Genomic DNA, 25,993 nt, shown 5'->3' with positions numbered 1-25,993 from the left:
ATTACGTTGTTAGGGAATTTGATATTTTCGCGTTTTGGCTAAAGGCGTAATTACGACGAGGAGTATCTGACGAGATAACGAAACGCAGTTATATATTGTTACTCTGTTTAAGTTTCGATAAAGCCGGTTATTATTAATCGCGAGCGAAAAAAAATGCGTTTTGGCGATAGCGAATTCATCATCCGTCTCGGTGCGTACGTAATTCTGTTTAAAAAAATATATATCGGGCGCTCGTATCACTTAAATGCGATTGCATAACACGCGGATGTTTCACACTTTTTAAGTTTGCCTTACGTTTAGCATTTTATTCGTATTGACATTTTAATTATATGTGTAGCAAGGTGTTACGCGGAAAGGATAATATTTTTGAACAATTTTCAAATTTGACTTGAGCGACGAAAGAGTAATTACTTGGATGTAAATTACGTTTCACGGAAGTACACCGAAGAGCAGGTATGACGTTTTCCGCGGCGACAGCGGCTAATTAGCGTATGTAATCCTGTGCGGCGAAGGTAGGGAATGAGAGAACGAAGGAAAATCGGTCATCAGCAATCCGGCCGGCGCGGTACATACATGCGGTACATATGAAACTCGACGTACACGAATCTAAAAGTCTCTAAAGTCACGATCGCTAGCTGTCGTCGGCGCGGCAAACGTCATATCTGCATTCCGTACTACATATTACTTTTAATTTTTTCTTGCCTGTGACGTTACCGATTCGATGCGACGTAGGAGAAATTGAGAATAATTGTACATCTAATACACGGAGAAAAATAAGCTTTTTTTTTTTTAACACAACGTGTATTTTTAGCAAAACTTATTCGTTATTACAGGCCAGCAACGTAAGCTCGTTAAACATAATTTAATTAATTATGAGATAATTTGCGAGATCGACGAATTGATTATCTTGTAAAGGCAGAATTATTTTTCCATCTCTGCTATCGAAGCGGGACACTGATCTCCCTGTAATAATGAAATACATTTGCCGGGAATACAATTGCGTTGTCTCAGCAGCAAATAATGTATTTCGACGGACAAGCTTTATTTGTTCCACTAACGTAATGCGCTTAGCTGTCCATTTAAATATTTTGAAAAATTAGTTTCTAACGGCGAAATTTTTTTCTCCCACATCAAATGTGCATTAATAGTAATAATAGTTTGACTACAATAGCAAAAAATATTTTTTTCCGTGTACTATTCATGGAATTTGAAATCTAGTGTTTAAGTACGCGCGATAGATATACTTCTTCGGACACCCGATAAATTTGAAGCACGTCTCGATATATGGAAAAATAAAAATAAAATAAAAGAAAAAGAAATGTCGAAGCGGCGGAGTCATCAAGAGATGCATTCGATTTGCATTGTTTCGTTGCCGTCGTATATATTCTTAGTTTCTTCACCGCGTTACGTTCACTGTAGAAGCAAATTAGGAGCCGAGAGAGAAGCGTTCGCCGTTCTTTGTCGATCGAACGCACCTACGGCAAAAGAAAGAAAAGCTCGTGAATTATATGTATAATTATATACGTACATACGTTAGTATTTCGGCGTAGAATATTTTCAAATATATCTGCGAGAGAAAGACACGCTCGCCGATGTGAGCGGGCCGTCTCGTCCCGTTCACGGCTTTCTCTGTCGCCGCCTGTTTGTCAAATCTAGTTGACGGTGGAACAAGGAAGAAACGAAACATTTTTTTAAATTAAACTGAAACAAACGAAGCTCAACTGTCTTCATCTGTTATCTTGTTATTTGAATCCTGTTCAATAATCCCGCCGAGCCTTACATCGATTAAAATATTAAATACACGATAAACATTGTAAGAATTTTTAATAGATTTATCTGACAGTGTAAATTATCTCCTACAAAATCATCAACACTTACGGCTTTATGTAAATCCCCCCAGAATTATATTTTAACAACAGATTTGCGTGTACATCATTGTATAATAGTGAATTAATCCTGTTTTAAAATTAATAATCCTGAACGTTCGTTTATCCAGCTAAGAAACCACCATCGACAGGCAAACATACGCCGTTGATCATGGAACTTCGATCGCTTAATAAAAATACAACAGCATCCACCACTTCATTGACCTCTGCAACACAATTTAATAATTAATATTTGCAATTTATGAAGATTAAAAGTGTTTCAATTTATAAACGACAAAGTACACGAGTCGCAAATAATTCCTATAGATAAAAATTTATTCGAGTCTTACATTATATCTTATATTAATTAAAATAAAATGAGAATCTATTTCAATTATAAATACTCGTGTTTGTATCATGTTCACGTACCAGCGAATCGACCAAGCGGAATTTTATTGATCATGGTTTGAGCTCTCTGCGGATCACTCCAGCCTTTTTTTCCCAATTCCGTCATCACGACTGTGGGACCGACCGTATTAACTCTTATGTTGTAAGGACCCAGTTCAAGTGCCATTGTCCTAAAAAAAAAAATATGTAAGATATTAATATTAAATGTTTGAAAAAGTATTTGTTTTAATTGAATGTATTGTCTTACTTGGATAACATCTCAAGAGCACCCTTCGACGCACAATAAATGGTGTGATCTCTTAATGCCGCATAACCAGCCTGCGAAGATATGTTTACGATGCTACCACCCTTTTTGCGCTCAATCATGTTCTTCGCTACAACTTGCGACACGTTAAATACAGCCTTCACATTGACGTCGAAAGTCATGTCGAATTCTTCAGCCGTGGAGTCCATAAACGGTGTAAGGTACCCGACACCAGCATTGTTAACTAAAAGATCAATTGGTAAGATATTTTGTACAGCCTTCCTAGTCGCATCCCAATCGCGAAGATCGACGCAAACCGGCTGAATCTTTGGCTCGGCCGCCACCAAGGTATCCAAGTTCTTCTTCGTCTTCGAAATCGCGAACACTTGACCTTTATATTTGGCGAGATGAAGGGCTAAATCCCTGCCAATCCCTGTATACACGCAATGTTATTAAATAAATTAAAAAGAAAAAAAAAAGTACAGCAATAATTGTATTTATTTATTAACACCTCAATTAAAATTAAACGAAAACGGTAATTTAATCGCGTACTCGTATAAGTGATTGATAGGTTAGGAGTAAACGAGATGACAGGTTCGTCAATCCCGAGGTTTTTCGCCGCGGAGGCTTCGAAAACGCTCGCGGAGGATTAGGAATACAGAAAGAGTAAGTTGGTAGTCGAAGCTCCGTTCCCGCCTATTCCTAGACCACGCTTACCACACCCATGACCACGCCCATTTTGTAATGGTTACTACTGCGGTATATGGAGCACGGGTGTGGTCATGGGCGTGGTGAGCGTGGTCACCGAGTGGCGGGAACGGGGCTCCGACTACCAACTTACTCTTTCTAGACTTCTAATAATCCGCGAGCGTTTTTGGAGCCTCCGCGGCGAAAAACCTCGGGATTGACGAACCCGTCATCTCATTTACTTTAAATTTTTCAATTACTTAGACGAGTACACGATTTAATTACCGTTTTCGTTTAATTTTAATTAAAGTTTAAATCAATCAATTAATCAATACAAATTAAATTTAATTTTAGTTTAATTTCTTTTTCTTCTGTTCTAATTTTAACAATTTAGAAAAGATAAAACGTAACCATATGTTTCTTCTTAATTTCTTTCAATTATCGGGTTGCGATGCAATTAATGCGCTTAAAAGATCTCAAATCAATATTTCTTTTTTATTAAAAAAATACTTTCTGCGAGAAAATAACGTACACATAATTTTAATTTATGAAGTTATACATTAAATTAGAAAAGAAATGTACCTTGACCAGCGCCGGTTACGAGGATACGCTTTCCTTCGAAGTTGATGTCCATGGCTGTCGGCTGACTACTAACTCGTAAAAACTCGCTCTACAGTTTGCCTTTTATGCATTAATCTCTGACACATGATCCCTACCACGTAATCTCTGACACGTTTACTCTCCTCCCTGATACTCATCTGGTTAGTACGCATGAGAATGAAACGTATGAAGCGTTAATATGCACAAAGTATTATAAAAAAAACAGTTTACATAATTATTTCAATAAGATACGCTTTGATAATTTTCAGTATTTTTACATGGCATTATTAAAAAATAAATTTATATAATACTGCGTTGTCAGTGTTACGATATGGAAATGTACTGTGACAAATTACTTGAGAAGGATTTAAAAATAAGTTTTTTTTTATATATTTCATTTACTACACGTTCGATTAATAATATTCAATTAATAATATATTTTAATATATGGCAGTAGAGTGTATCCCGCAAGGGCAATAAAATATAATATATGGCACTATATTAATAATATAAAATCATTACAAAATCTTTTTATATTACTGTTAAATTTAAACATTATTGGCGTTTAATCTCTTCGACTAGATAATTACAATATTTTCTTATCTCACATTCTTTCTCATAGCTCCTTTCGATCGATAAGCGTGGAAGTATCATGCACGAGTTTGGAATCTTCCGTGTCACTGATATGTCCATCTTCACCAGTATAGTGCGTCGGATAAATTAAAAGTGGATTTGCTGATAAAATTATTAGATCCCGAACAGGAAATTGAGCAGCCCATTGTTTTCTGTCGAAAAAAAAGTCATTAAATGCATATTAAGATTCGTCACGTTTTAACAGAGATAAGTTATAGAATTGATCGTTAAGTCATACATATTTCTCGATTTGATAACGGATATTGATTATTTTACATACTCAGGGTGTGTATTTGAAAGAATGGGAAGAAATTCGTCTACGGGAATTAATTTTTTAAGAGGCATAGCTTCGATTAGTTTCTTCGCTCCGCTTTTTGATAAAACGTAACCCAGAGTCCAGTAACTGTATTCCGCTCGCACCAAGAGTTTGGATCTCTCTACAAAACTTTCTGATTTCGCTAATCTCTTTCTCCCTAGATACCTAAAATGATATTAAAATATTAATATATAAATATATAAGTACCAGTTTTAAATTTAACTTTTTCTCTCATATAATTGTTTAATAGTTTTAAATTAATTAAATTGCAGAAAGTTAATCAAAAGACAATCAAAATTATGAAATAACAAATAAAGGAGTCAGAAAATAATAAACTTTACACTTACACTAAATCCCACTTGATTCCGAGATCGGACAACTCTGCCAAAACGTTAATAATTTTCTGTCGAAAAAATGGCTCGAAGCGGACATCGTCTTCTAACACCATAATGCTTTTGTAATTATTCTTCAACACCTAACATGTATTTCATTAATAATAAATGAGGAATATAATCTTTTCGCTTAAAAATATCTTACCGTCTGCCATACGTTGTAATGACTGAGAAAGCAACCAATTTCTCCCATTGTCATCGGTCTTCACATAAAAAATAAAACAATAATAATTTATTACAAGCATTTAAAGAATAATTATAGCGTATAATTTAATGTATACGATAAATATTATTTCGTGTGAACAAATGTTAAAGAGCGCCCATAAAAAATTTAGTTATTAAAATTTCCCCTTTCGAGTTTAAACTGAATTATCTTATTAAATTTTTTTTTGACTCTCACCTTTTGTGATACGGATCTGAATATTCTGACATTGGTGTCACGCCCAATTTTTTTAGGAAACTCTCATTCAAAGTCCTGAAAAAGAGAATAATAACCCGGATACATGTCCAAAAGATATTAAAAAATAAATCGTAAAGCATCCAAATATCTTATGAATAAATACGTTTATTTTCACGTATAACTTACCTACCGTCGACGGCGTCAATAATTTCTGCTTGAATCCCGAGTTCTTGAAAAAGACTCAGCATTCTATTACGTCTTTCCGGTCTTCTTTTTAGGTTTATCAAGTAAATATTATCTAGACCCAGGGTATCTGTCTCCGGATATATCACAAACTCTGCCAAGTCATTCGACAATGGCAAATAATCACTAAATGCTGCACAAAAAAAAGAAACATGTATTATTAAACGTTTAATTCTATTACCTGCACACTTATATTATTTATGTACTTCCAAAAAGCGATATTACCTAACATTTCTACTTTAGTATTGGTCAATCGTTGCATATCTTCGATGATAGTCTCATCATTTTCCAAAGGCACCATAACAAACCCGTAAACATGATCGTTACATATGAATAATGGCACATCTGCAATATAAAAGACAACAATTTGCGTGCAATTAAAATAAAAACCTCTTACCGTCAAAATCAAACTAAATATTACATACGATTAAAAGTTAAATAGATCCATGAGGAAAATCAATAATTTTAAAAGATCGACAATAAATTGATAATAATTATGACAATAAATTGTCACCTATTATTTGTTGTTCACAATTTTAAACATTATATAATTTAATACATTAATTTTTTTAAGCTTTTACCTGATTTATTTGCCCCGATAGCAAAAGTTATAATATCGTCAACTGGTCCATCATAATCAGTCAGTTTTTCAGTCTTATAAGTGAGACGATCAGAGGAATGTGTTCGCAGATCTATCAGAACTGCGCTGTGGACCATGGGCACGTTATGACATCCAATTTCCTCGCGAAATAAAATTGGTTCGTAAAGATCTGTTCGCAAGTAATAGTATTCCGGCGTCATTGCCGCCCAAAAATTGCTGTACATTCCATCTGATTTTAATAAAGGAGCCACAACAGTATATCCCTTATGTACTAAATTGAGAAGAGCACTCGAGTTGGTCAAAAAAACATCGGCGTCCAGCATCTGCAAGAAATTTTCTTTATATAGTTACAAAGAGAGTTACAGAAAGTGTTACATTTTTCCGAATTAAAATTCACATTGTTCTCAAATTATTTAACTCACCCATAGGAAGTCTGCCCACATTTTTCGCCCATAGTCAAGAGCCTCCTCTCGCAGATTCATTACGTGGATAAATCTGCGACGTGACCAATCGGCGATTGATCCGTCTCTTTCATCCTCGAAGCCCTTCGACGAAGTATCAAAGTGTACGTTTATCGAATGATAGAGCTCGCTCCTCGTGCTGATCCACTTGTTCAATATTCCAACCGAGTTGTCAATGTTGTTATCACTGCGTATCCTGAAACATTTAATTACGTTTTAATTATAATTAATTATAATTAATTGTAAATGTCTCGCGGCGTGTCCGGCGGGTAACTTTAAGTTGATAAAAATTAATTTAAAATCGCGCTTAAGGGAACGAGTGGCGATCGCTGATGCAATTGCGAAGCGAGAGGCAAGGTTATAATCTTGTTACTCACCAAAGGCTTATTCGATTTTTCGGGTAATCCTGTCGCTCCAGCAGACTTAGGAAATACGGTAACGTGTGAGCCTTGTTTCTGACCAGCACACAGATTAACACGGTTGGCAATTTTGTTGACAAGTCGGGCACGTCAGACGTCGCCCGTAACAACGTGAGGTTAACGAGGATGAAAATCGGCAGATACCTTCGAAAAATCATTGTAAAACGGTCAGCAATAAATGGGCTTAATTACGCACGTATCTTTATGCATAACTTAATGAGAGAAATAAAAACGGCACTATAAAACACGAGAGAGAGGTGGCGGTGACAGCCCGCACGTGGCAGTCTTTTCCGGAGTATTCAGTATGGAGTAGTAAAGATCATGTGACTCCATTTTTTTTTTTTTTTTTTTTAAATCATAAACGTATTTAGGATAATCCCCCGCATGTTTGTTATCTAATAGAGTAAACTGAGTAAAAAAGAACTGTTGATTTTCACGCTGCTTAATATTTCCGATGGCATGCGAGGTCCGTCTTCCCTACATCCGTGGTGCAAACACATGATTAACACAAATCTGTAAAACAAGGAATTATGCGCGTCAGAGTATTACTTATTTTAATTACATCTAAAATATTTTTTTATATTTATTTTTATAATGTATATATATATATAAATATGTATACATAATGTATTTGTATTGTATATAAAATTAAATTGTACAAAACCTATATTTTTGCTATGAAAAATATACATCTATTTTTACAACATATCTTTTTCAACCTTTGGGTTGAATTTTGGCAATTTTAACTTGATATTTTACGAAAGAATCACATCTCTTTCGTGTCTGTTATTTTATTTACGTCTTCCACTTTTACCACTTTTTTCTTTTGAGAGAAACTGAGTCTGGTTTTGTCAAAATCTAGAATCATTATGCCCAAGTCACCACTGTATCTATTCTTTGCAACCTAGAAATAAAAGATGAAGGAATTTAATATGTAATACGTCGTATTGACGATGGAAATACCTATTGTTTAACACAACTGCATACGTACCTGTAAATACTTTTTTCCTTTTATACTAGTTAGCCTTTTATCTTGTATAATAAGTACGTTATCGGCTTCTTGACTAGCTTTGGCACTGCCAAAAATAGATAAAGTTGTCAATTCTTCATCTCGCTCCTTTCTTGGATGTATAACTAAAGTAACATGACAATTATATTTGGTAGAAAAATTTCTAAACTCCGCTATGATCTTGTCCTGTCGCCAGAACCTGCAATACAATAATTAATATGAATAAATATAATACTTTAAATAGAAATACACTTTTTTTCTTTTTGCAATTTAGACGTAAAGCACATTTATTTCACCTATCGCTCGATTCATCTGATACACCCATCATAAACTGCATATTATCGATTATTACATGAGCTATGTCGTGCACATATGTCGCATGTTCGACTGCCTGAAATAAAAAAAATCAAATAGTCACATTATATTAAATGTTTTACACATAGATAACATTATATGTACGTACATCCATGACGACTTTGACGTTCTGTTGACCATGAAAAGTCATAAAGTAAATTGGTAATTTGTTAAAAGCATCTGCATAAGTGTTAAATTTATCCAAATTATCCTCTAGAGGCACTTCCACCATTTGTTGCAGCATAGTTCTAGCTAAGCGAGAGTTTCTTATTTCAAAGCTACCCCACAGTGTATTAACACCTTGCATCGCTAAATCCAGCGAGTATTCACTTATAAATGTAGTTTTACCGCTACCTAAAAGTTTATTACGCAATTAATAAAAATATAATTTTATTAACAGTGTTTTATACAATAAAATAATTATTTTCTTGCTTCATTAGATATAATTTATTATTATCTTACCAGTTGGGCCAGTTAAGATCGTAAATTCTCCTCTTCTGTGCCCCTTCAAAATTCGATTTAAAGAAGGATATCTTTTCCACTTTACACCTTGGACTTTATCTATATTTTGTAAATCGCACAATACGTCTTGTCTAAGATCGTCAAAGGTAGTAATACTTTTATGCCAGATCGGTTGTGCATTCATTAAAATACTTTTAAGATTATACCCTTTGTCGGCGGCTAGCTTTGGCCTCGGTTGTGTATCGATTGGCCTCACGAAATAACATCTCTTTTCGTTTAATTTCTTGGCAAATTGTCTGGCCGTATACCAGCTAGGTTCGTCGTTTCCGAACCACAGAATTAATTTTTTAAAGTTTTCGAAATTCGGTAACAACTGCTGCGGTAAATTCTGCAAATTATATGGCAAACAGATAATCACATTTGCTGCATTTTGAGACGCGATCGCTAATAAATCGTGTATCGTTGGCACAACCACTGCAGTCCCATCATTTCTAGCACCTTTTTGCTTGTAAATTATAAATCCACCAACGTTGGAAACAGGTACAGTTTGTTCTATTTCTGGTTCGCTCGAAAGAATTTTATAACCCACAACATTACCGAAAGCAATTAATGGAAAATATAATAATGGGGTGGTTGCATATACGCCGTTTAACTGCGAGACATTCTCTTGTGAAATTTTCTGCAACAATTTTCATTAATATATAATTAAAATATGTACATAAACAATTAAATCTATGTGAAATAAATTATTTTACCGGAAGAGAAAATGCATTCAGAATTTTTTCATATAATTCCGAAGACAAATTCGCAATTTGTTGATTCGATTTTATTATATCATTCCATTTTAAGTCGTAATTTTCCTCATCCTTTACAGCATTCCTCAAAGTTTCCAGTTCTTTTTGAGTATCGCTTGTTTGGACTGATTTTGTCAATGCCAAAAATTTCTCCAATATGTTCCATTCTCCTTTAGAATTGCATTTATCACATACAAAATATCCTGAAATAAAAGCCATTTTAATTTAACAATTTATTTGCTCACCTGTGAAAGGTGGTTAACTTGCTATATGGTTTTTTTCTTACCTGTTGTTTTATTAATAAAAACCTTGGACTTTTTAAATTTTTCAGAGTTGCATATAGGGCACTCAATAATTATACACGCGTGCCCGTCGACAGTAACAACGTGCTTTTGCTTCAAAATTTGTTTTATCTGAGACAATGATACTCCAGGTATCGAGTCGTTCACGATACTACTAGTCGTATATAACCGATGACAAAACATATAAAATTTGTCATATTTTTCTACAGTCAAAGAACGTGCTAATAATTTTATAAACATTATCCTTTTTATTTGACCGAAGCCTTGTCGACATTGAAATTAATTTTAGCAACATTGATATATCGTTTTGATTAATGGAAGACTGATTAATTTTGTCAGTCTTACAGATTTTTATTCACGATATAAGTTTTCTTCTTTAAAAAATCATTTGTCACGGTACAATCGTGATTCGAAATAATGTTTAATAAATAAATAGAAAATTTCTCGCCAAGGCACTATTATTTAACAAGTTCATCACACAGATTGTAGTTGATTAATTTACATAAGACCGATAATTCGATGCAAAGTTGTCGAAGTTGATGTTCGTTGATTGATCTTATGATAAATCATTTTTGTACAGTTCGATACTTAGGTAAACATTAAAAAACCGGCGTGTGAAGCACATGGGCACACTCGTAAGCCATACCGTTGCAATTTATAAATCGTACCATGAACTGCACGGACGTAGAAAGGAAAACTCGGCGTTCTCTCTGTTTCTAACTTACTCGGCTTTATTTTTTGCAACTTGATATCTCTTTTCTTACAACGCGCAGAGAAAAAAAAAAATAAAAACCTCCGAACTAGCGCAAGTAATTGTAATTCTATCCAGCTTAGCAGCAACAAAGAAGCTTTATGTAGACGGCGAACAATGGGCTTCACTTACCGATGACTCGTATTTCCATGCTACCTTTTATGTAATTTTAGTTCTCACGAAACCCGCTACGAAGCGCTATCGTTTTTACATCGTTTTTTGCAGTCCTTTTGGTCTTTTGTTCATTTCATGATCCACGCCGACTGAAAGTAGCGTCGTGAACATTTTTGAACCATAACCCCTGTACACGTTATGCACGTGTAATCACGCTGTAATTAAATATTAAATCAAAGCGGTATGTGTGAAAGAAAAATACTTTTCCAAGTGTAATCGTATTTCCGATAACTCGTGATTTGTTTAATTGTGAACGCGATTTAAATGCCGCCTGTACTTTTTGCATTAATAGCTCCGTTTTGTTGTACTTTAGCATGGTGTATGCAAGAAATTAATGTCACATTTTCGTCGCGCGATTTAAAGATATTTTTGAGAAGTATTTAATTTAATTGTATATATTGCAGTGATGAATCAGCGACCAGTCTCTTGCGGGTTGGATTTCTGCTGTGCAGTAAATTTAAGTGAATGCTTAGTTTATGCACACGACTCTAAGTAAGTTGTTATTAATTGCGTGTATTTAAGTATTACGTTTCTCGCGCATATCATTTGTCACGTACATACTATGTAATTTAGTTTTTTTTAATTTCTTTCTTTTTTACTTTTTTTTTTGTTTTCTTTAATTTGTGGTTTTAGGTATGATTTTATTTGCGTCCCTTTGGTCCATCCCTTATATAAAAGAGAATTTATCTCTGGAGCTGCCAAATATCGTCCTGGACCATTTACCAGGCCTGACTTAATTTTATCTAGTTCAGGTATAAATTAAACATAAATACTTGTATTAATTATACCACTAGTTTAAATGAAACAGTGAATTTAAAATTTAAATTGACAATATTTTACAGATTGGAGTAATTTAGTAATTGGTAAATTTTCACCATTTATCAATGTTGATTCTATTGATCCAGTTGTTAGAAAGAATAGTGAAGAAGCTTTGAATCAAGAATTGAGTTTAGCTGGCCATTTTGGTTTATCAGGAGTGACATTTAAATTAAAATGTGGGATAGATAAAAATGTAAATCTTGCAAGGATTATTTCCGAAAAAATAATCCATAATAACTGTTCTTTTCAGGTAATGCACAATAAAATTTATATGAGTTTAGTATTACTTTTTTTAAAACGTTTGGTAGATTAGAAAAAAAATGTATTTAATATTTAAATTTTTACAAACAATTATTTTAATATAAGAACGTTGTATTTGAGATTATCGAATTATTTTTTTAAATACAGGTATGGCTGCAAATTCCTATGGAGAATCCAGTTAGACAAAGCTATTCCTACAGAGTAGAAGAATGTCCAATGGAAGAAAGTCCATGGGAATGGTGGAATGCCTTCAGAGTAATATGTGATTATAATAAAAAATTAGGAGTGGCATTAATTGTCAGTCATGACTTGCCTGAAGAAGATGAGGTAACTTCTAGATTAAGCTTATAAATTAAAATTATATACCACAAATGTGACACATGTAAAAATAAATCGAATGTAAATTTATAAGATCGACAGGTGGCTCGGAGAACCAGTGAGATGTTTGATTTTACCGACGACGTTGTTTCTAACAAACAAAAAAGGATATCCAGTACTAAGTAAAGCGCATCAAATATTAGTAAAAAGATTTGCTGCATTAGAAGTACAATTTATTTTAACAGGCGCATCGCGTTACCAAAGTATTAGCTATTATCATAACTATCTCGATTATTTATGGAAGGTAAAAATGGTAAAAAAGATGAATACTTCCTGTATAATAATTTTGTTAGATATTGAAAATGTTTTAACTTTTTAGGGATGTCAAAATGATGGAACAATAGAAAAATTTGCTCGAGGATATGAAGACTACCTGCAGTGTCCATTACAGCCTCTAATGGATAATCTTGAGTCACAAACTTATGAAATATTTGAGAAAGATCCTGTAAAGTATCAAGAGTATCAAAGTGCTATATACGAAGCTGTTAAAACGATCGTATCGGAAAAAGGAGATGATAATAATGACGGGCCATTGTAAGTTATTGAATCATTTACAAAGTACCGTTACAAAGTAACCGTAAAAAAATATGTAATTGTACATTTTTAGAATTATTATGGTAGTTGGTGCTGGAAGAGGACCACTTGTAACTGCATCTCTGAATGCCGCGGAAATGGCTTTTCAAGAGGTGAAAGTTTATGCAGTAGAGAAGAATCCAAATGCTGTGATAACGTAAGATTATTTTAAAATAGCTTAAATAATAAATTAATATTTTTAATACAGATTTTTATCAAATATAACATAAAAATTGTTTTAAGTTAAAACAATAACGTTTTCGATTAAATAAAGACTCTTTGTTTAAAATTATTTTTGGTTTTATACGATTATAAATTATATATTTATTAATAAAACTGATTTGTATTATTTAATTATTTATATTTATAGTTTACAAGCTCTTCAGAGAGATATGTGGAAAGAAAAAGTTACAGTAGTATCGTGTGATATGAGAGAATGGAATCCTCCACAAAAAGCTGATATTATCGTGTCCGAATTACTCGGATCATTTGGCGATAACGAATTGTCTCCAGAATGTTTAGATAACGTTCTGAAATTTCTAAAAAGTTTGTATAACGTAACAAATTATGTAAATTGGTTTAATAGCATTAATCTGTAAAATATATTTTCTTATTTAAACGTTTTAGGTGGTGGAATTAACATACCGCAATCGTACACTTCATATATTGCTCCTGTGCAATCGTCCAAACTCTACAATGAAGTTCGACAACTTAGAGATAAAGATAAAAATCCACAAGCTCACTTTGAAACTCCATATGTAGTACACTTACAAAACAAATATGATATAGCAAATCCGAAACCGCTTTTTACATTCAGTCATCCGAATACAGGTTTTGTATAAAGTACTATATTAAACATTAGATTTATTTAATTTAATTATTTTCTTATACGTTTATATGTTTTTTTAGATTCTGCTATCATTGACAATTCGAGATATGAAGTTAGAACTTTTCAAGTAGAACAGAATTGTGTGTTACATGGATTTTCAGGATATTTTACAGCGATTTTATATGGAAATATCACAATAAGCATAGAACCTAGCACATATAGTCCAGATATGTTCAGCTGGTTTCCGATCTTTTTTCCACTTAAGGTATGTTTAAAATAACAGTATTTTGCACTTTAACGTGTAGGTGTCAAATACAAATATTAATATAGTTAAAATAATGTTTTTTAATACAGGAACCGGTGCAATTAAAGGCAGCAGATGAAATAATGGTTCATTTTTGGCGTAGATGTGGTTCTAAAAAAGTGTGGTATGAATGGTGCCTCAGTAAACCCACCCCAGTCTCAATCCACAACTCTACCGGACGTTCTTCCATTATCGGATTATAATGTCAAAATTCTGTGATTTTTATTATTCCTATTAGTTTAAGACTTATCCGATAATGTATATGAATGTCATAATTAGGTTATCAATTATTAAATAGTATAACAAAATTTTTTAAGGATTATCTATTTTACATAACATTTTTTTGAAACTTGTAAATTTAGAAAACTTACATTAATATAAAGAAAATTAGGGTTCGACGTAATTTAATAATGATGTAGAATTAAGATTTTTATTGGCATAATTATGGAGCTTACATTGAGAATATATTTACATTTAGTAAAATTATAAATTAAAGAGCGCGATAAATTATGATATTAAAAATATTTTTAATGATATTTTTACGTTTGCTACACACTGCAAAGTACGAGCTTCACGCGCGTTATTTACTATTCTTTCTTACAGAAAGTTGTTTTACATTTAATAAGGTTTTGGCAACAAACTGCAGATGTATGTTATCTTACATTGTGCTTCAACACCTCTCGCTTCTTTAAATTTAAGTGTATATTCGGTCATTAATTATATTTCATTTTTTAAAGCTGTTACACCGATATTTGTCGTTTATTTCACTTGTACTGTGAATGCATATATCCTATCTTAAAAAATCGATGTTACGCGTAAATTAGCTGCTAATTGTTGCCTTTTAAAATCGACAATGATTAGTTCTCTCGCTTGGCTTGTTTAATGAGCTTAATATTTTCTTGTTATTGAAATGTATTTTAATAATCGAATAAACAATTGCAAACGAACGAAAGCGGTAATTTAATCACGCGGTCGTCCAAGCCGCCGAGAAATTCAAAGTAAAGGAAATTAATTCGACCGACTTCCATTACTACTTCGATCTCTAATCGTGGAGGTTCTCCGTACATATACAAGATATACACGAATATTTTCTTCATTAATTTTTTTTTGCTATTGGAACTGTAAATGTGTGTAAATCCTAATAAGACGCTGATGTCGAAGGTTATCGATATTCATTGAGGTTACTGATATGGCAAAATTTTGATAACATATTTCAAGATATTCATAAAGCGCTCTCACACATATGTGCTCTCTTTAAACTCACGTGATTTGAGAGAAACGTCGATCTCAATAATTCTATATATTTATTTCCAATCAGATAAATGTTTTTTACGTAATAAAATAATTTTATAGAAACTCTAAAATATAGTTCTTCTTTTTCCCCTCCGTTGTAAGTTAAAAAGATTATACATAAATAATTCTTAAATTCGTCTTTACATCCAGTTTCGAAGCAGGTTAAATATATAATTTTTAAACACGTTAAACTTGCACAAACAAAATTTGTACTAAATACATTAGCGTATGACTGTTATTAAATAAACCTCTGACGATGCTGGTTGATAGGAGAAATATAAAACTAACTCGATTGCCCAAAGACCGGAGGTCACTCGCTATTTATCTTGCAATTGTACGCGAGATTTATTCTACACTCGCGTAACCGAAGTTAACGTTTCGGGCCGTGGACGGCGAAGATTAGAAAAAAAAGAAAGAAAGAAAAAAAAAAAAAGAAGAATACTTACAGTATTCCTGGTGGTGAGACTTCAGAACTCGTTGGGTTTCGTTTAAATTTATTCCAGAGAGATAAGAGAGCGAACGATAACGCAGAAAAAACGTAGGAACGTGCCGGGCCATCGTTCTCGCCTTCTTGTTTCATTTATTCGGCTTTGTTTTCGCTCTTACAGGCTGTCCTCGCAGGCACCGCGCGCGTTGGAGCACACCGTGGAGTTCCTAAAAACAAGAAGAGAGGTTAGAGTGGTCGTGAACGGGGTTGAACGCGGCAGATATCTCTCGCAAGGGACGATCGTCGATAGAAGAGAAAAACATGGTACGATTGATCGCTGAGGTCGGCAGGCGAGCGAAAACGTTTGTCCTGTACGGCGACTTCCTCACCGCGGCGACGAAGACGAGGTCTTTCACTCTCGCGCGGTCCATAACCACGACACGATGCTTGATGGCCGGTGAGTACGCATGAAAATCAGCTGGCTGGCTCGGCATCGTCGGCTCGACCTCTCGCCAGGCGCCAAACGCGTGTCCGACTAACGCGAAACTGTCAGGCTAGGTAAAAAGAGACTCGGTGTTATATTACAAGCGAATCATCATTGTCTCGTGTTCGTACATTTTATCGCGAGCTCGAATCCACGTTAATTAGCGTTACGTAGAACAATCGTGGAAAGTAGTTTTTTTTTTGTGAATTTATCAATCGGACTTTAATTAAAATTATTTCGACGACCGAAGACCGCGATCTACGTTTCGCGACTGTGTTTTTTAATTTTAAATTCGTATATCGTAAATGAAATAAATAAGTCACTTTCGATGGTGTGAATAAAATTTAATTACGTTGCACTTTTGTTTAAGTAAACTGCTGCTGCGATCGCGCAATGAAGTGTATGATTTTTTTTCAGAACGATGGTACACTGATAAACACGAGTGGGTAACGGTGGATGAAAAAATCGGCACAGTTGGGATATCGGATTACGCTCAGGATGCACTCGGGGACGTGGTGTATGCCCAGCTTCCCGACGTAGGAACCACGATTAAAAAAGATGGTAGTTGATATAAAACATTCTAAAAACAAGAAAATATCTTTAACTTGTAAGAGGCTTCTGGCATTTTTTTTTATCACTTTTACAGTTTGTACGTAATTATAATTTTTGCAGAGGAGTGCGGTGCCTTGGAATCAGTAAAGGCGGCTTCAGAACTGATAAGCCCGGTCAGTGGAAAAGTCACGGAGAAGAACGAGGCGGTTGAAAGCAAACCTGGATTAATTAATACATCTTGTTACAAAGACGGCTGGTTGTTCAAAGTAGAATTAAGCGATCCAGCCGAGCTCAAGGACCTGATGAACGAGGAGGCTTACAACACCTTCCTGAAATCGAACGCGTCTTAAATTTATGCGTTAGAAAAGATTTCTCCGTAAAACTCAAATCAATTGTAACATTAAATACTGTGTTTTCTATTTGGAATTTTACTAATCTCAGAAATGCGCTTGCAAGATATCTTCAATGTAATTATTTGTATAATATTTTAATCAGACATCAGTTATTTAAATTTAGAACTCGTAATTTGATGTAGACTATAGAAAGTTGTATAACAATGTATTCTTGTTTTATTATTTTTACGTCAATAATTTGTGAGATTCAAAATATGATACATTTACTGTAAATATACTATAATATGTTATCGAAAATAAAATGTATTTGTATCTTGATTACAATTAGAGTTGTACGTATTATTTTAATTAGCGTTGTGAGCAAAATTGATGAAAGAAATGTTAGTTTAAAAATCGAATAATATTATAGAAAAATTAGCCCATTAAGCAAGCGTTTAATGTTCTCTAATACGTCATATATAACTTTGATTAATCCATTTTAAGAAGATGTCAAAAATTATGCAAAGTTAAAACAAGTTATATTGTTAATACATTACAAGAATGTACAGAATATAATTTGATACAGAGATTTTAGCATAAAAATATGTTTTAGCACAAGTCACAAATTTATATCGATTGCGATAGTTGCAATATTTTTTTATTAGCTTGTGCAACGCTTTTCATTTTGTATTTATACAAAGCAAAAAAATATTGTGAGATATATATAATTAAGTATATATATATAATATATATATATGTTGTTTGATACATGAATAACAACATTCGAGAGTTACGAATTATGATACTACTCTTCCCTTTTTTTATCTTTTTTTTTCTGGAGCGCACAAAGATCTTAAAATTTTATAAGACTCAAAATAATGTATTAAATAATCCTATATTATTCAATTCTCCGTCGAATATTTCATAATCTGGTAGCAATCCTAAAATTCCAAAATGAGGGAAGTAATATCACCATGGGTTTTAATTAATATAATATATAAAAAATAGTACTGTTAGCTCTTTAAAAAGGAACAATTATCTGTTAATAATAAAGATATATTTACAGTCAATTAATTTTTTTCTACATAATTTACAATTGCCAACTGCTAATGGCAGTGTTAACAACGCATAATAGTTTTTTTTTATTTATTTTATTTATTTCCGTTTAAACTTTATTCCAACGATTTATTGGATCAAAAAATCACGTAGATATTAAACTAGATTATTTGCCAATCATAATTGGTAACTGTACATATTTAACATAAAAAAATATACACAACGCTGTAATTATTGTATTTACTAATTACAAATATGATTAATAAAACGTTTTGTAACAGATCAAGTTACAATCGGGACCGATACATATATATATCGGAATAAAACATTTAAAGTGTGACATATTAATATCTTAGGAAAGTTCCACTCTTAAAAGGAAATATTTAAAATAATAAAAGTTGCAGAAATTTGAAGTGAATATATAGCGTTTATAATACTTTATGCAATTTTTGCAATATAACAATGACCATTTTTTTTAACAGTACGACACTTTTTAAATATTCAAGTAAGTTTTCAAGTGCGCGTATCGAATCTTAATATCGAATTTTGTATTAATAGAAACGTGTTAGTAAATGCTTCTGTATTATGTATGCTGTCTGTTGTTCTGTTACTTTTATACGTGTATTCTTCATAAGCATACACGTTTATGTTATTACACAGTTGTAGATCCTTTAGATACCTATAACTGGCGCAAACTTACACTAATGTTAAAAGGATCATACTATTTTTCTCTTGATCTTAGTCCTGATATAAATTTATAGAAAAACTAATATTTTATTACAAAGAAAAAAAATAGAAATTTTTTTTTTTCGGCAAAAATTATTTACAGAATTATTTACAGAAAAAATGGCACGTTTCTTGTAAAACTATTATTGCCGTTAAATACTCCCTCCGAAGTTCTGCAACATTTATTATAAAACGTTTTTTGTTTTTTTTTTTTCGTTTTTTTTTTCTGAAATTAAGAATAATTAATATATCACGCTTTATATCCCTTATTCCATAACGCAAAATATGTACAAAAGATAATTGATTTCGAGCTGTCTTGTTTCTTTTTCTTCAAGAGAGCTTTCTTTTTTTCTCATTAACATATGACGGTGCTTGCAATTAATACGGTTTGTTCCAAAATTATCAGACCGACACGTCCAGTAGGTCTTAGAAATGAAAGAAAACGATACAATAAATAAACGGTAGGGTGAACTTGTCTTACCCAAACAGCAATGCATGATTTAAAGCGATATTCAATTGTGAGACAGCAGTAACTAATACATGATAAACGACAGAATTATGAACTAATTTGCAGAAAATACAATAATAATAATAATTAACTAAGAACTAATAACGTGTGGACATACAATGGGGGATATTTGTAATAAGTTGTATTACATCGTAGCTTCTTAACGTGTAATTATACACACTACACGAATTAAAAATATCTGTTTATGCATATTACATTCATTCGTTCCATTCAAATTGCTATCTGGGCGTCTATTCTGAGGTATGTGGTTACTAAAAATGTAAAAATATAAAAACTTAATACAGATATGAAGAGGTAGTCATCATTCGTGTCGTGAATTAAATAAAAATAATCTTTTTCTTTCCTTTCGAAGAAGCGTTAATGCAGATAAGAACAATGGTAAGCCTAGGCTGTTTTCAATTTTTGTGTTTAACATAGAAAACTGGACGATTTGAAAATTTTGGGAACATTAGCATATTCTATATCGGTGTATAAAGTTTAACCTGACAATAGACACAAATCTTTATTTGCGCGATAAGTACATGCATTGCCGTCGAGAAAATATTTGATTTTATCGGTAATAATGCTCGTTGTTGTTCCTCTTGATTTGATTTAACACTCGCGTCTTAATCTAACATGAGACATCAAGTTTCGCACTTGCGGACAAGCACTTTACATCTAGTTAAATGTATTTAAAGATCGGTGGAAAAAGTGAAAGTAGTAAAATAGCCTTTTTTTGCAGCAGGTACGTGTTTGATACGTGAATAAAAACAAGAGGAATCGCAACGAATAATATTACTAATCTACCGGTGCAAGGAAAGATTTTTGTCGTTGTTGTCACGGTTAAACTTTATATCTGACACAATATGTAACTTCCAATGGCTTCAAATACCACAGGCGTCGAAAAGACAACCTTCACAGCACTGAAGAATTTTTGACTATTGGCTAAACAATAATAATAGTAGTAATTAATAATAATAATCTATTTAGTGAAAAATTACTACTTTCGATCGCTATCTTAACATTTACTAAATATTTTCTTCTATTTAACAATTGCAATACGATTAATATTATCTTATGCATTTAGAATTAATCGCTAGACAATATAGGACCACATAAACCTTGCTCCAATGATTCTTTTATTTCTTAAACAGAATCTTTATTACGATACAACATACAATGGTAAAATATCGCAATTTGTAGTTATTCCTTGCCGCCACCTATTTGAGAAGTAATAAAGAAAAATACATGAATAAGATCCTAAAATTAGTGAAGACATTAAGTAGCTAATGATTTTCCTCAAGTAAGCAACAGAAATATATTTATTTCATTTCATTATTCAACTATACACAAAATATTGTAATTACAATATTTAACATGTACTTTACAACATAACTGGAATGTGTTAACTAGTATTTACAATATAGTAGCCCCGCTGTGTGCAAGTGTGACAAAAATGCAGATTCATTTTTTTCTTCTTTTTTTTAAATAGGAAATCCTAAGGATGCCCAGGTGGCCGTGCGACAAACACATATGTTATATCACATGCAAGTTCATTGTCATTCAAGTATGCCCATTGAATCCCTTGCAGAAGCACGATTGATCTGGAGAGAGAATTTAATTCTCTTTTAGCGGTATACGATATATTTCGTTTGAGTGAGAGCAAGGCTTCAGTGTGGTATGCTTAAAAATAAATTCGCTTCTAAGTATTAGAAAAATAGCTTTACTTATTTAGACAAAAGTTGCCTGCCCTTTGACCAATATTTTTTTTTTTTTTTTGTTAACCACCCTTTGTACTGTTTTCAAGGCATCTTGCTTACTGTTTCCCTGCGCTTATACCCATAACAAGGGTAATTCTTCACGGATACATCTCTAAAACTTCAACATCAAATATAGAAAATATATCATTGTGTTTATATATATTTAGATACACTTTATAATACATATACTGTGTGTATGCGCGCGCGATTGCGCGCGTGTGTAAAGTATGTACGTCTATACTTGATTTGTATGCCTAGGTATTTTATGAACCAGGGCCCCATTACTTGGTCCGATACCTTAGCAACGTTTTAGCTCTTAATAGGTACTTTGAGGTCCACTCTGTCTCACGATTAGGGGCATTAACAAGACTTTCAATATATACATATATATGTCTCTGTGTATATATATACATATATATATATTGTATTACATATATCGATATATGTGTATATATATTGTATATATGTATATATATATTTGTAATATAACGGACTTTTTTTTCTTATTCGATGGCAAAGATTACCAAGTAAAACTGATCGTCTCATTTTCTCTTGGCGTGAAGCATCTCCATGAGAAGCGTTTGCGTTGGCGCGCCTCCATTACAATGTTTCTGATAAAGATGTTCTTCTCCCTTAGTTGCCACCTCGTGAATGTCCGGTAATACTGCTAGCAGCTTGTTAAATTTATCCTACATAGATTGAAAATAAAGAAAATTACAGACCTAGTTCAAATAATTTCAGGTAAAGTGTAAAAAGATAATATTTCGTAATAAAATATACCAGTACAGATGGGTGATTATTTAACGTGTATTCCATAAGCGCTTGTTGAACCTGCTCGTGACCCTCCTGTACGTGCTTTTTGTTCACCAATCCACGGACATCTGCAGCAAATTAAATACACGCATTTATGTAAAAGGATACGAGTTTCGACTCAAATACTACAAGACATAGAGAAACGGCATTTATATTGGAAAGTGGAACGAAGGACAGAAAAAAAACCAAGTTATGACGAGACGTGCGATAAATTTTACATTGTTGATGCAAAAGGTCTCCGCGATGCGATCTTCGCGTCACGTTTTTGCAAAGCTATATTAAATGTAGATTGTATGATCCCCGTGGATCTTATCAACTCAATCACCATTTGTCTCTCAAAAATCGTCGCTTACGCGTCGATATAAGAGACAAACGTTTAGTTTTACTTACCGTGATTCAGTAGCATTAGGAATTTCATGCATATATATTCTGGAACGTCGAATTTTAGTTCCTGTAGCGTTTTGGACAGCTCCCTGAAGGTTTCGGCCAAGGAAGGAACTCCAAGTAGGCCGAGACAGAGAAGATCAAACTTTTGGCCATTGTGAAGCGTCGTTTCGTCGGGTAGATTATTGTGTAACCTGTGATGAAGGTGATCTAACACCAACATATCCGACCAAGAGTGTTGCAGCAACTTCATTTGATCGTCAACCTGGCAAGTAACATTTCCGTGCAAATGTTAGATATAATGAACGAATATAGAGAGAAATAAGATATGGAAGAGAATTGTATACAATTTCGAATATTAACATTAAAAAAAAAAAAATTATACATAGCACCGCAAGAATAAAATATTTTTAGGAATAAATATATTTAAAAATCCACGCAATAAATAAAACAATTAAAACGAAACTTTCCAAATTATTTACAATTAACTTTAACCGCGTTAACAATAATTGATAATTCGTAAATGCTTCAAACGACGATTTCGTTGAGCTGAGAAAATTCTTCTTTCTCTTTTCGCAATAAAAAGTACTACAAAAAAAAATGCATTGGTATTTACGACGATTTATATTTATATCAGAAGTAAAAAGAACGTTTTAAAAATGCCTCTAGATGCACGATACGATTTTAATAAGACTGATGTGAAGATTAGGTGGCAACGTGTACCATATTGTCGACGCAAAGTTTCAACAAAATGGCCTCGGTCTGCTTTGCATCGTCGTTAACAAATCCACCGTGTTGGAGCAAAAATAAAAAGTTATTACAAAACGACCGGTTAAAGTATGCAATTTATAATTAACGCGGTCCCGCTTTGGGGCAACCGCCATAACCCAGAAACGTATCTTGTTATGACCTAGATATGAGGCGATGCTTGAAATCATTCAGTGATTGTGCAATGCCGCCGGTTACCTCACATCCCCGCTCATGGCAACGAGGCAGGCCAGGCAGAGAGTTATTTATCGGTAAGAACGGACTTTTCTCGTCGGAGATCTTCTCGACGAAATCGTGATTCGAACAACGTTCGTCTATTATGTTAAACAAAAAAAAAAAAAAAAAAAAAGAAGAAGAAGAAGATAAGATTGAACAACACAAAGTTAACAAGAAAGGGAAAAAAAAAAAGAAAAATTAAAATAAAAGTTGCTCGTTGTTCTACAAGAGACCGCCGCGGTGGCCTAGATGCCCGAGATGCTTACCTTGAGATCTTTGAAGAACGTCGAGTTCCTAGCCCAGTCCACCTGAGAAAACAGATTCTGGTCGAGCACTTTGCACATTAATTCGAACAAGTCCACTTCACACTGATTATACGTTTGGCTTTGCAACAGTCCGAAGAGAGACGTCTGCCACTCGCGGTCGTCGATCGACGACATAAACTCCCTTATCATCGGGCCGAGTGTCTTGAGGGCTACGGAGGGGTTCGGGGCGTAGCTCGGCATCCCGCCGCCGTGTGGCTGCGCGGACTGCTCGCCGAAGTTGAAGACCTTCGTGCCGGGGGTCGTGGAGTTCGCGGCCCAGAGCTTGCTGTCCAGGCCCGGGTTGAGATTGTGCAGGTGGTTGCCGCCGTTGCCGCCGTTACCGCTGTTACCGCCGCCGGTGCCGATGCCGGTGTTACCGCCGCCACCGCCGCTACCGCCGCTGGTGCCGATGTTGGGCTGGCTGGACGGCGCGATCAGCTGGTGCTGACCGGCCCCGCTGCTGCCGGCTTGCGTCGTGACCAAACCCGCGGCCACGGTCGCGGGGGACGGGCTCGAGTCCGGCGACGAGGTCAAACTCGAGACCTGAGGTATTTGGATCTCCTGCTTAATGTGCATCAAGGGCGCGACCGCGGCCGAGTAGCTCGACGGGTCGCCGAGGCTACCGCGTATCGTCTGGATCGCCAATTGCCGCTGGCGTATCAGCTGCAGCTTCCGCGCCCTGTCCCTTTTGTACATGGGTCCAAATTTGTTTCTACCGCCTCGCATCCGATCCGCCCGCACAGCTGAAACCAACAGGAATAAATCGGTTGATTTAACGGCGTCTATGCGCGTTTTACGCACGTGCGTGCAGCGTAACGTAACGGTAGCACCGCGTTCGCCTAGCAATTCTTATCGCGTTTAATTCTCATGAACCTTTAATTAACGCTCGACAACGTTGACGGAGTCATTTTTATATCCTTGAATGATTTATCCGTTAATCCATGTACGCTCGATACCGCCAGAAGGCCGAGCTCCGTTTGATTTCTCAGGAAATACAGGAAATCCAGAGCGACGTGGAATATCTTGTTTGAAAGTTACAAAATTTAGAAGAATTAATTTCTTTCGGACAGTATCACATAAATATTTTACACATTAATAATATATTAATAGTCATTCTTTCGACAAAAATTTAATCACATTTATCATTCGCTATGTTTATCTTTCGCGTTACATTTATTATAAATTTTCAAACGACCAAACATGCCGCTTTTTATGACAGCAAAAAAATACTTTCTTTATTTTATTATTTTTTTTTTTTTTCCTAAACAAAGATTTAATTACATTAATTTTTTTATAAGCCCGAGTCTACGTGCGCGAACTAAAAGTAACATCCGCTCGCGTGATCGTTCAGAATTCACGCAGCTAAAAGAAATAACTGTGTATTTGAAGGATTAGGCTCCCCGAATTTATGCGAATAAATTATCCAGAGGCTAGTTTTACGATTTCGAAAAATAATGTAGCCGAATGGCATTGAGAAATTACGATAAAAGACGATCGAAGGATTAAAAAAAAAGAAAAGAATTTCCCGACACAAAGCCGGCTACTTAGTTTCGCTCTTCCGCGTGTTGACTTTGCACGCGGGGAAATAACGATCGGTTTTACTCTCAAGGAAAATCTTTTTAAGCACGCGCGCTAGATCGCGGCAGCCTTGAAGAAGCCGCGATCCTCGGAGTCGGACGAAAGCGGAAGTCGCGGATAATCGCCGGATAAGTAGGACAAAAACGTGAGAGTTGCCCGTGCCGCCTTGATATTTCTGCCGTGCCGATACACGCGAGGAAATCGTACGCGCGGTACGCAAACCGCTTGCGTTTTAGCGACGCGTCCCACGAGAAACGGCGGCGTTCCTCTCCGCGTTCCGCGGCAGCGCGCGCGCGCGCGCGCTATCGCGGAGCAAACGCATCTAAAGCCGTAAAGCACGGACTTCTTCAAACTGGTTGGTGATAACGAGCCATCTGCCGCCGGAAGATTGATCGCGTCCCATTCGTCGGGCTGTTTCGAAAACTTTTCCGCACGCGGCGAGCATCGGCGATTATACGCGAGGCTCGACATATGACGCAAACTACTTGGATTTCTATGAATTCCCATAGCTG

General features: G+C 34.6%; 6 protein-coding genes across 10 annotated transcripts in view; 2 read left to right on the top strand and 4 right to left on the bottom strand.

The window, feature by feature from the left end:
* Positions 1–1,807: 1,807 nt before the first annotated feature.
* LOC139111431 (L-xylulose reductase) lies at positions 1,808–3,945 on the bottom strand. The gene is made up of 4 exons (XM_070671701.1): positions 3,787–3,945; positions 2,521–2,950; positions 2,295–2,443; positions 1,808–2,092 (listed from the first exon to the last, which is right to left on the bottom strand). The coding sequence occupies exons 1-4, from the start codon at positions 3,836–3,838 to the stop codon at positions 1,989–1,991; spliced, it is 735 nt and encodes a 244-aa protein (XP_070527802.1). The 5' UTR covers positions 3,839–3,945; the 3' UTR covers positions 1,808–1,988.
* A 101-nt stretch (positions 3,946–4,046) lies between these two features.
* Positions 4,047–7,427, bottom strand: LOC139111428 (glycosyltransferase 25 family member). The gene is made up of 10 exons (XM_070671696.1): positions 7,228–7,427; positions 6,812–7,046; positions 6,370–6,712; positions 6,014–6,133; positions 5,732–5,921; positions 5,546–5,620; positions 5,291–5,348; positions 5,101–5,228; positions 4,718–4,918; positions 4,047–4,589 (listed from the first exon to the last, which is right to left on the bottom strand). The coding sequence occupies exons 1-10, from the start codon at positions 7,425–7,427 to the stop codon at positions 4,421–4,423; spliced, it is 1,719 nt and encodes a 572-aa protein (XP_070527797.1). The 3' UTR covers positions 4,047–4,420.
* Positions 7,428–8,033: 606 nt separating this feature from the next.
* On the bottom strand, positions 8,034–16,108 carry Mtdna-helicase (mitochondrial DNA helicase). 2 transcript variants are annotated; one of them, XM_070671694.1, is made up of 8 exons: positions 16,019–16,108; positions 10,175–11,270; positions 9,850–10,091; positions 9,095–9,773; positions 8,742–8,986; positions 8,575–8,669; positions 8,261–8,477; positions 8,034–8,173 (listed from the first exon to the last, which is right to left on the bottom strand). In XM_070671694.1, the coding sequence occupies exons 2-8, from the start codon at positions 10,428–10,430 to the stop codon at positions 8,036–8,038; spliced, it is 1,872 nt and encodes a 623-aa protein (XP_070527795.1). In that variant the 5' UTR covers positions 10,431–11,270; positions 16,019–16,108; the 3' UTR covers positions 8,034–8,035. The 2 variants fall into 2 exon arrangements, with proteins under 2 accessions (XP_070527795.1, XP_070527796.1); XM_070671695.1 differs by lacking the exon at positions 16,019–16,108 and having other exon boundaries at positions 10,175–11,329.
* On the top strand, positions 11,192–15,022 carry Csul (protein arginine N-methyltransferase 5). Of its 3 annotated transcripts, none has more exons than XM_070671693.1 (12): positions 11,192–11,296; positions 11,520–11,607; positions 11,749–11,867; positions 11,958–12,184; positions 12,343–12,522; positions 12,608–12,817; positions 12,893–13,107; positions 13,181–13,303; positions 13,517–13,692; positions 13,774–13,977; positions 14,056–14,240; positions 14,330–15,022. In XM_070671693.1, exons 2-12 carry the CDS (start codon positions 11,522–11,524, stop codon positions 14,480–14,482), a joined length of 1,878 nt encoding a protein of 625 aa, XP_070527794.1. In that variant the 5' UTR covers positions 11,192–11,296; positions 11,520–11,521; the 3' UTR covers positions 14,483–15,022. The 3 variants fall into 3 exon arrangements, with proteins under 3 accessions (XP_070527794.1, XP_070527792.1, XP_070527793.1); XM_070671691.1 differs by having other exon boundaries at positions 12,608–12,826; XM_070671692.1 differs by lacking the exon at positions 11,192–11,296 and having other exon boundaries at positions 11,402–11,607; positions 12,608–12,826.
* A 211-nt stretch (positions 16,109–16,319) lies between the features above and the next one.
* Positions 16,320–17,712, top strand: Ppl (glycine cleavage system H protein). Its single transcript, XM_070671702.1, has 3 exons — positions 16,320–16,456; positions 16,901–17,044; positions 17,156–17,712. Exons 1-3 carry the CDS (start codon positions 16,321–16,323, stop codon positions 17,383–17,385), a joined length of 510 nt encoding a protein of 169 aa, XP_070527803.1. The 5' UTR covers position 16,320; the 3' UTR covers positions 17,386–17,712.
* Positions 17,713–18,178: 466 nt separating this feature from the next.
* Ftz-f1 (ftz transcription factor 1) overlaps positions 18,179–25,993 on the bottom strand; it is a 77,321-nt gene continuing 69,506 nt past the window's right edge. For both annotated transcript variants that reach the window (XM_070671688.1, XM_070671687.1), the window contains 4 exons: positions 23,865–24,646; positions 22,621–22,879; positions 22,198–22,298; positions 18,179–22,106 (listed from right to left, as the gene is read on the bottom strand). In XM_070671688.1, the coding sequence (XP_070527789.1) occupies positions 21,960–22,106; positions 22,198–22,298; positions 22,621–22,879; positions 23,865–24,646 (1,289 nt within the window). In that variant the 3' untranslated portion in view covers positions 18,179–21,959. The remainder of the gene's footprint in view (positions 22,107–22,197; positions 22,299–22,620; positions 22,880–23,864; positions 24,647–25,993) is intronic.

This window comes from Cardiocondyla obscurior, linkage group LG24 (assembly GCF_019399895.1).
Source record: "Cardiocondyla obscurior isolate alpha-2009 linkage group LG24, Cobs3.1, whole genome shotgun sequence".
Taxonomy (NCBI): domain Eukaryota; kingdom Metazoa; phylum Arthropoda; class Insecta; order Hymenoptera; family Formicidae; genus Cardiocondyla; species Cardiocondyla obscurior.
The sequence above is the reverse complement of the archived record's forward strand: the minus strand, read 5'-3'. Positions and strand labels throughout refer to the sequence as shown.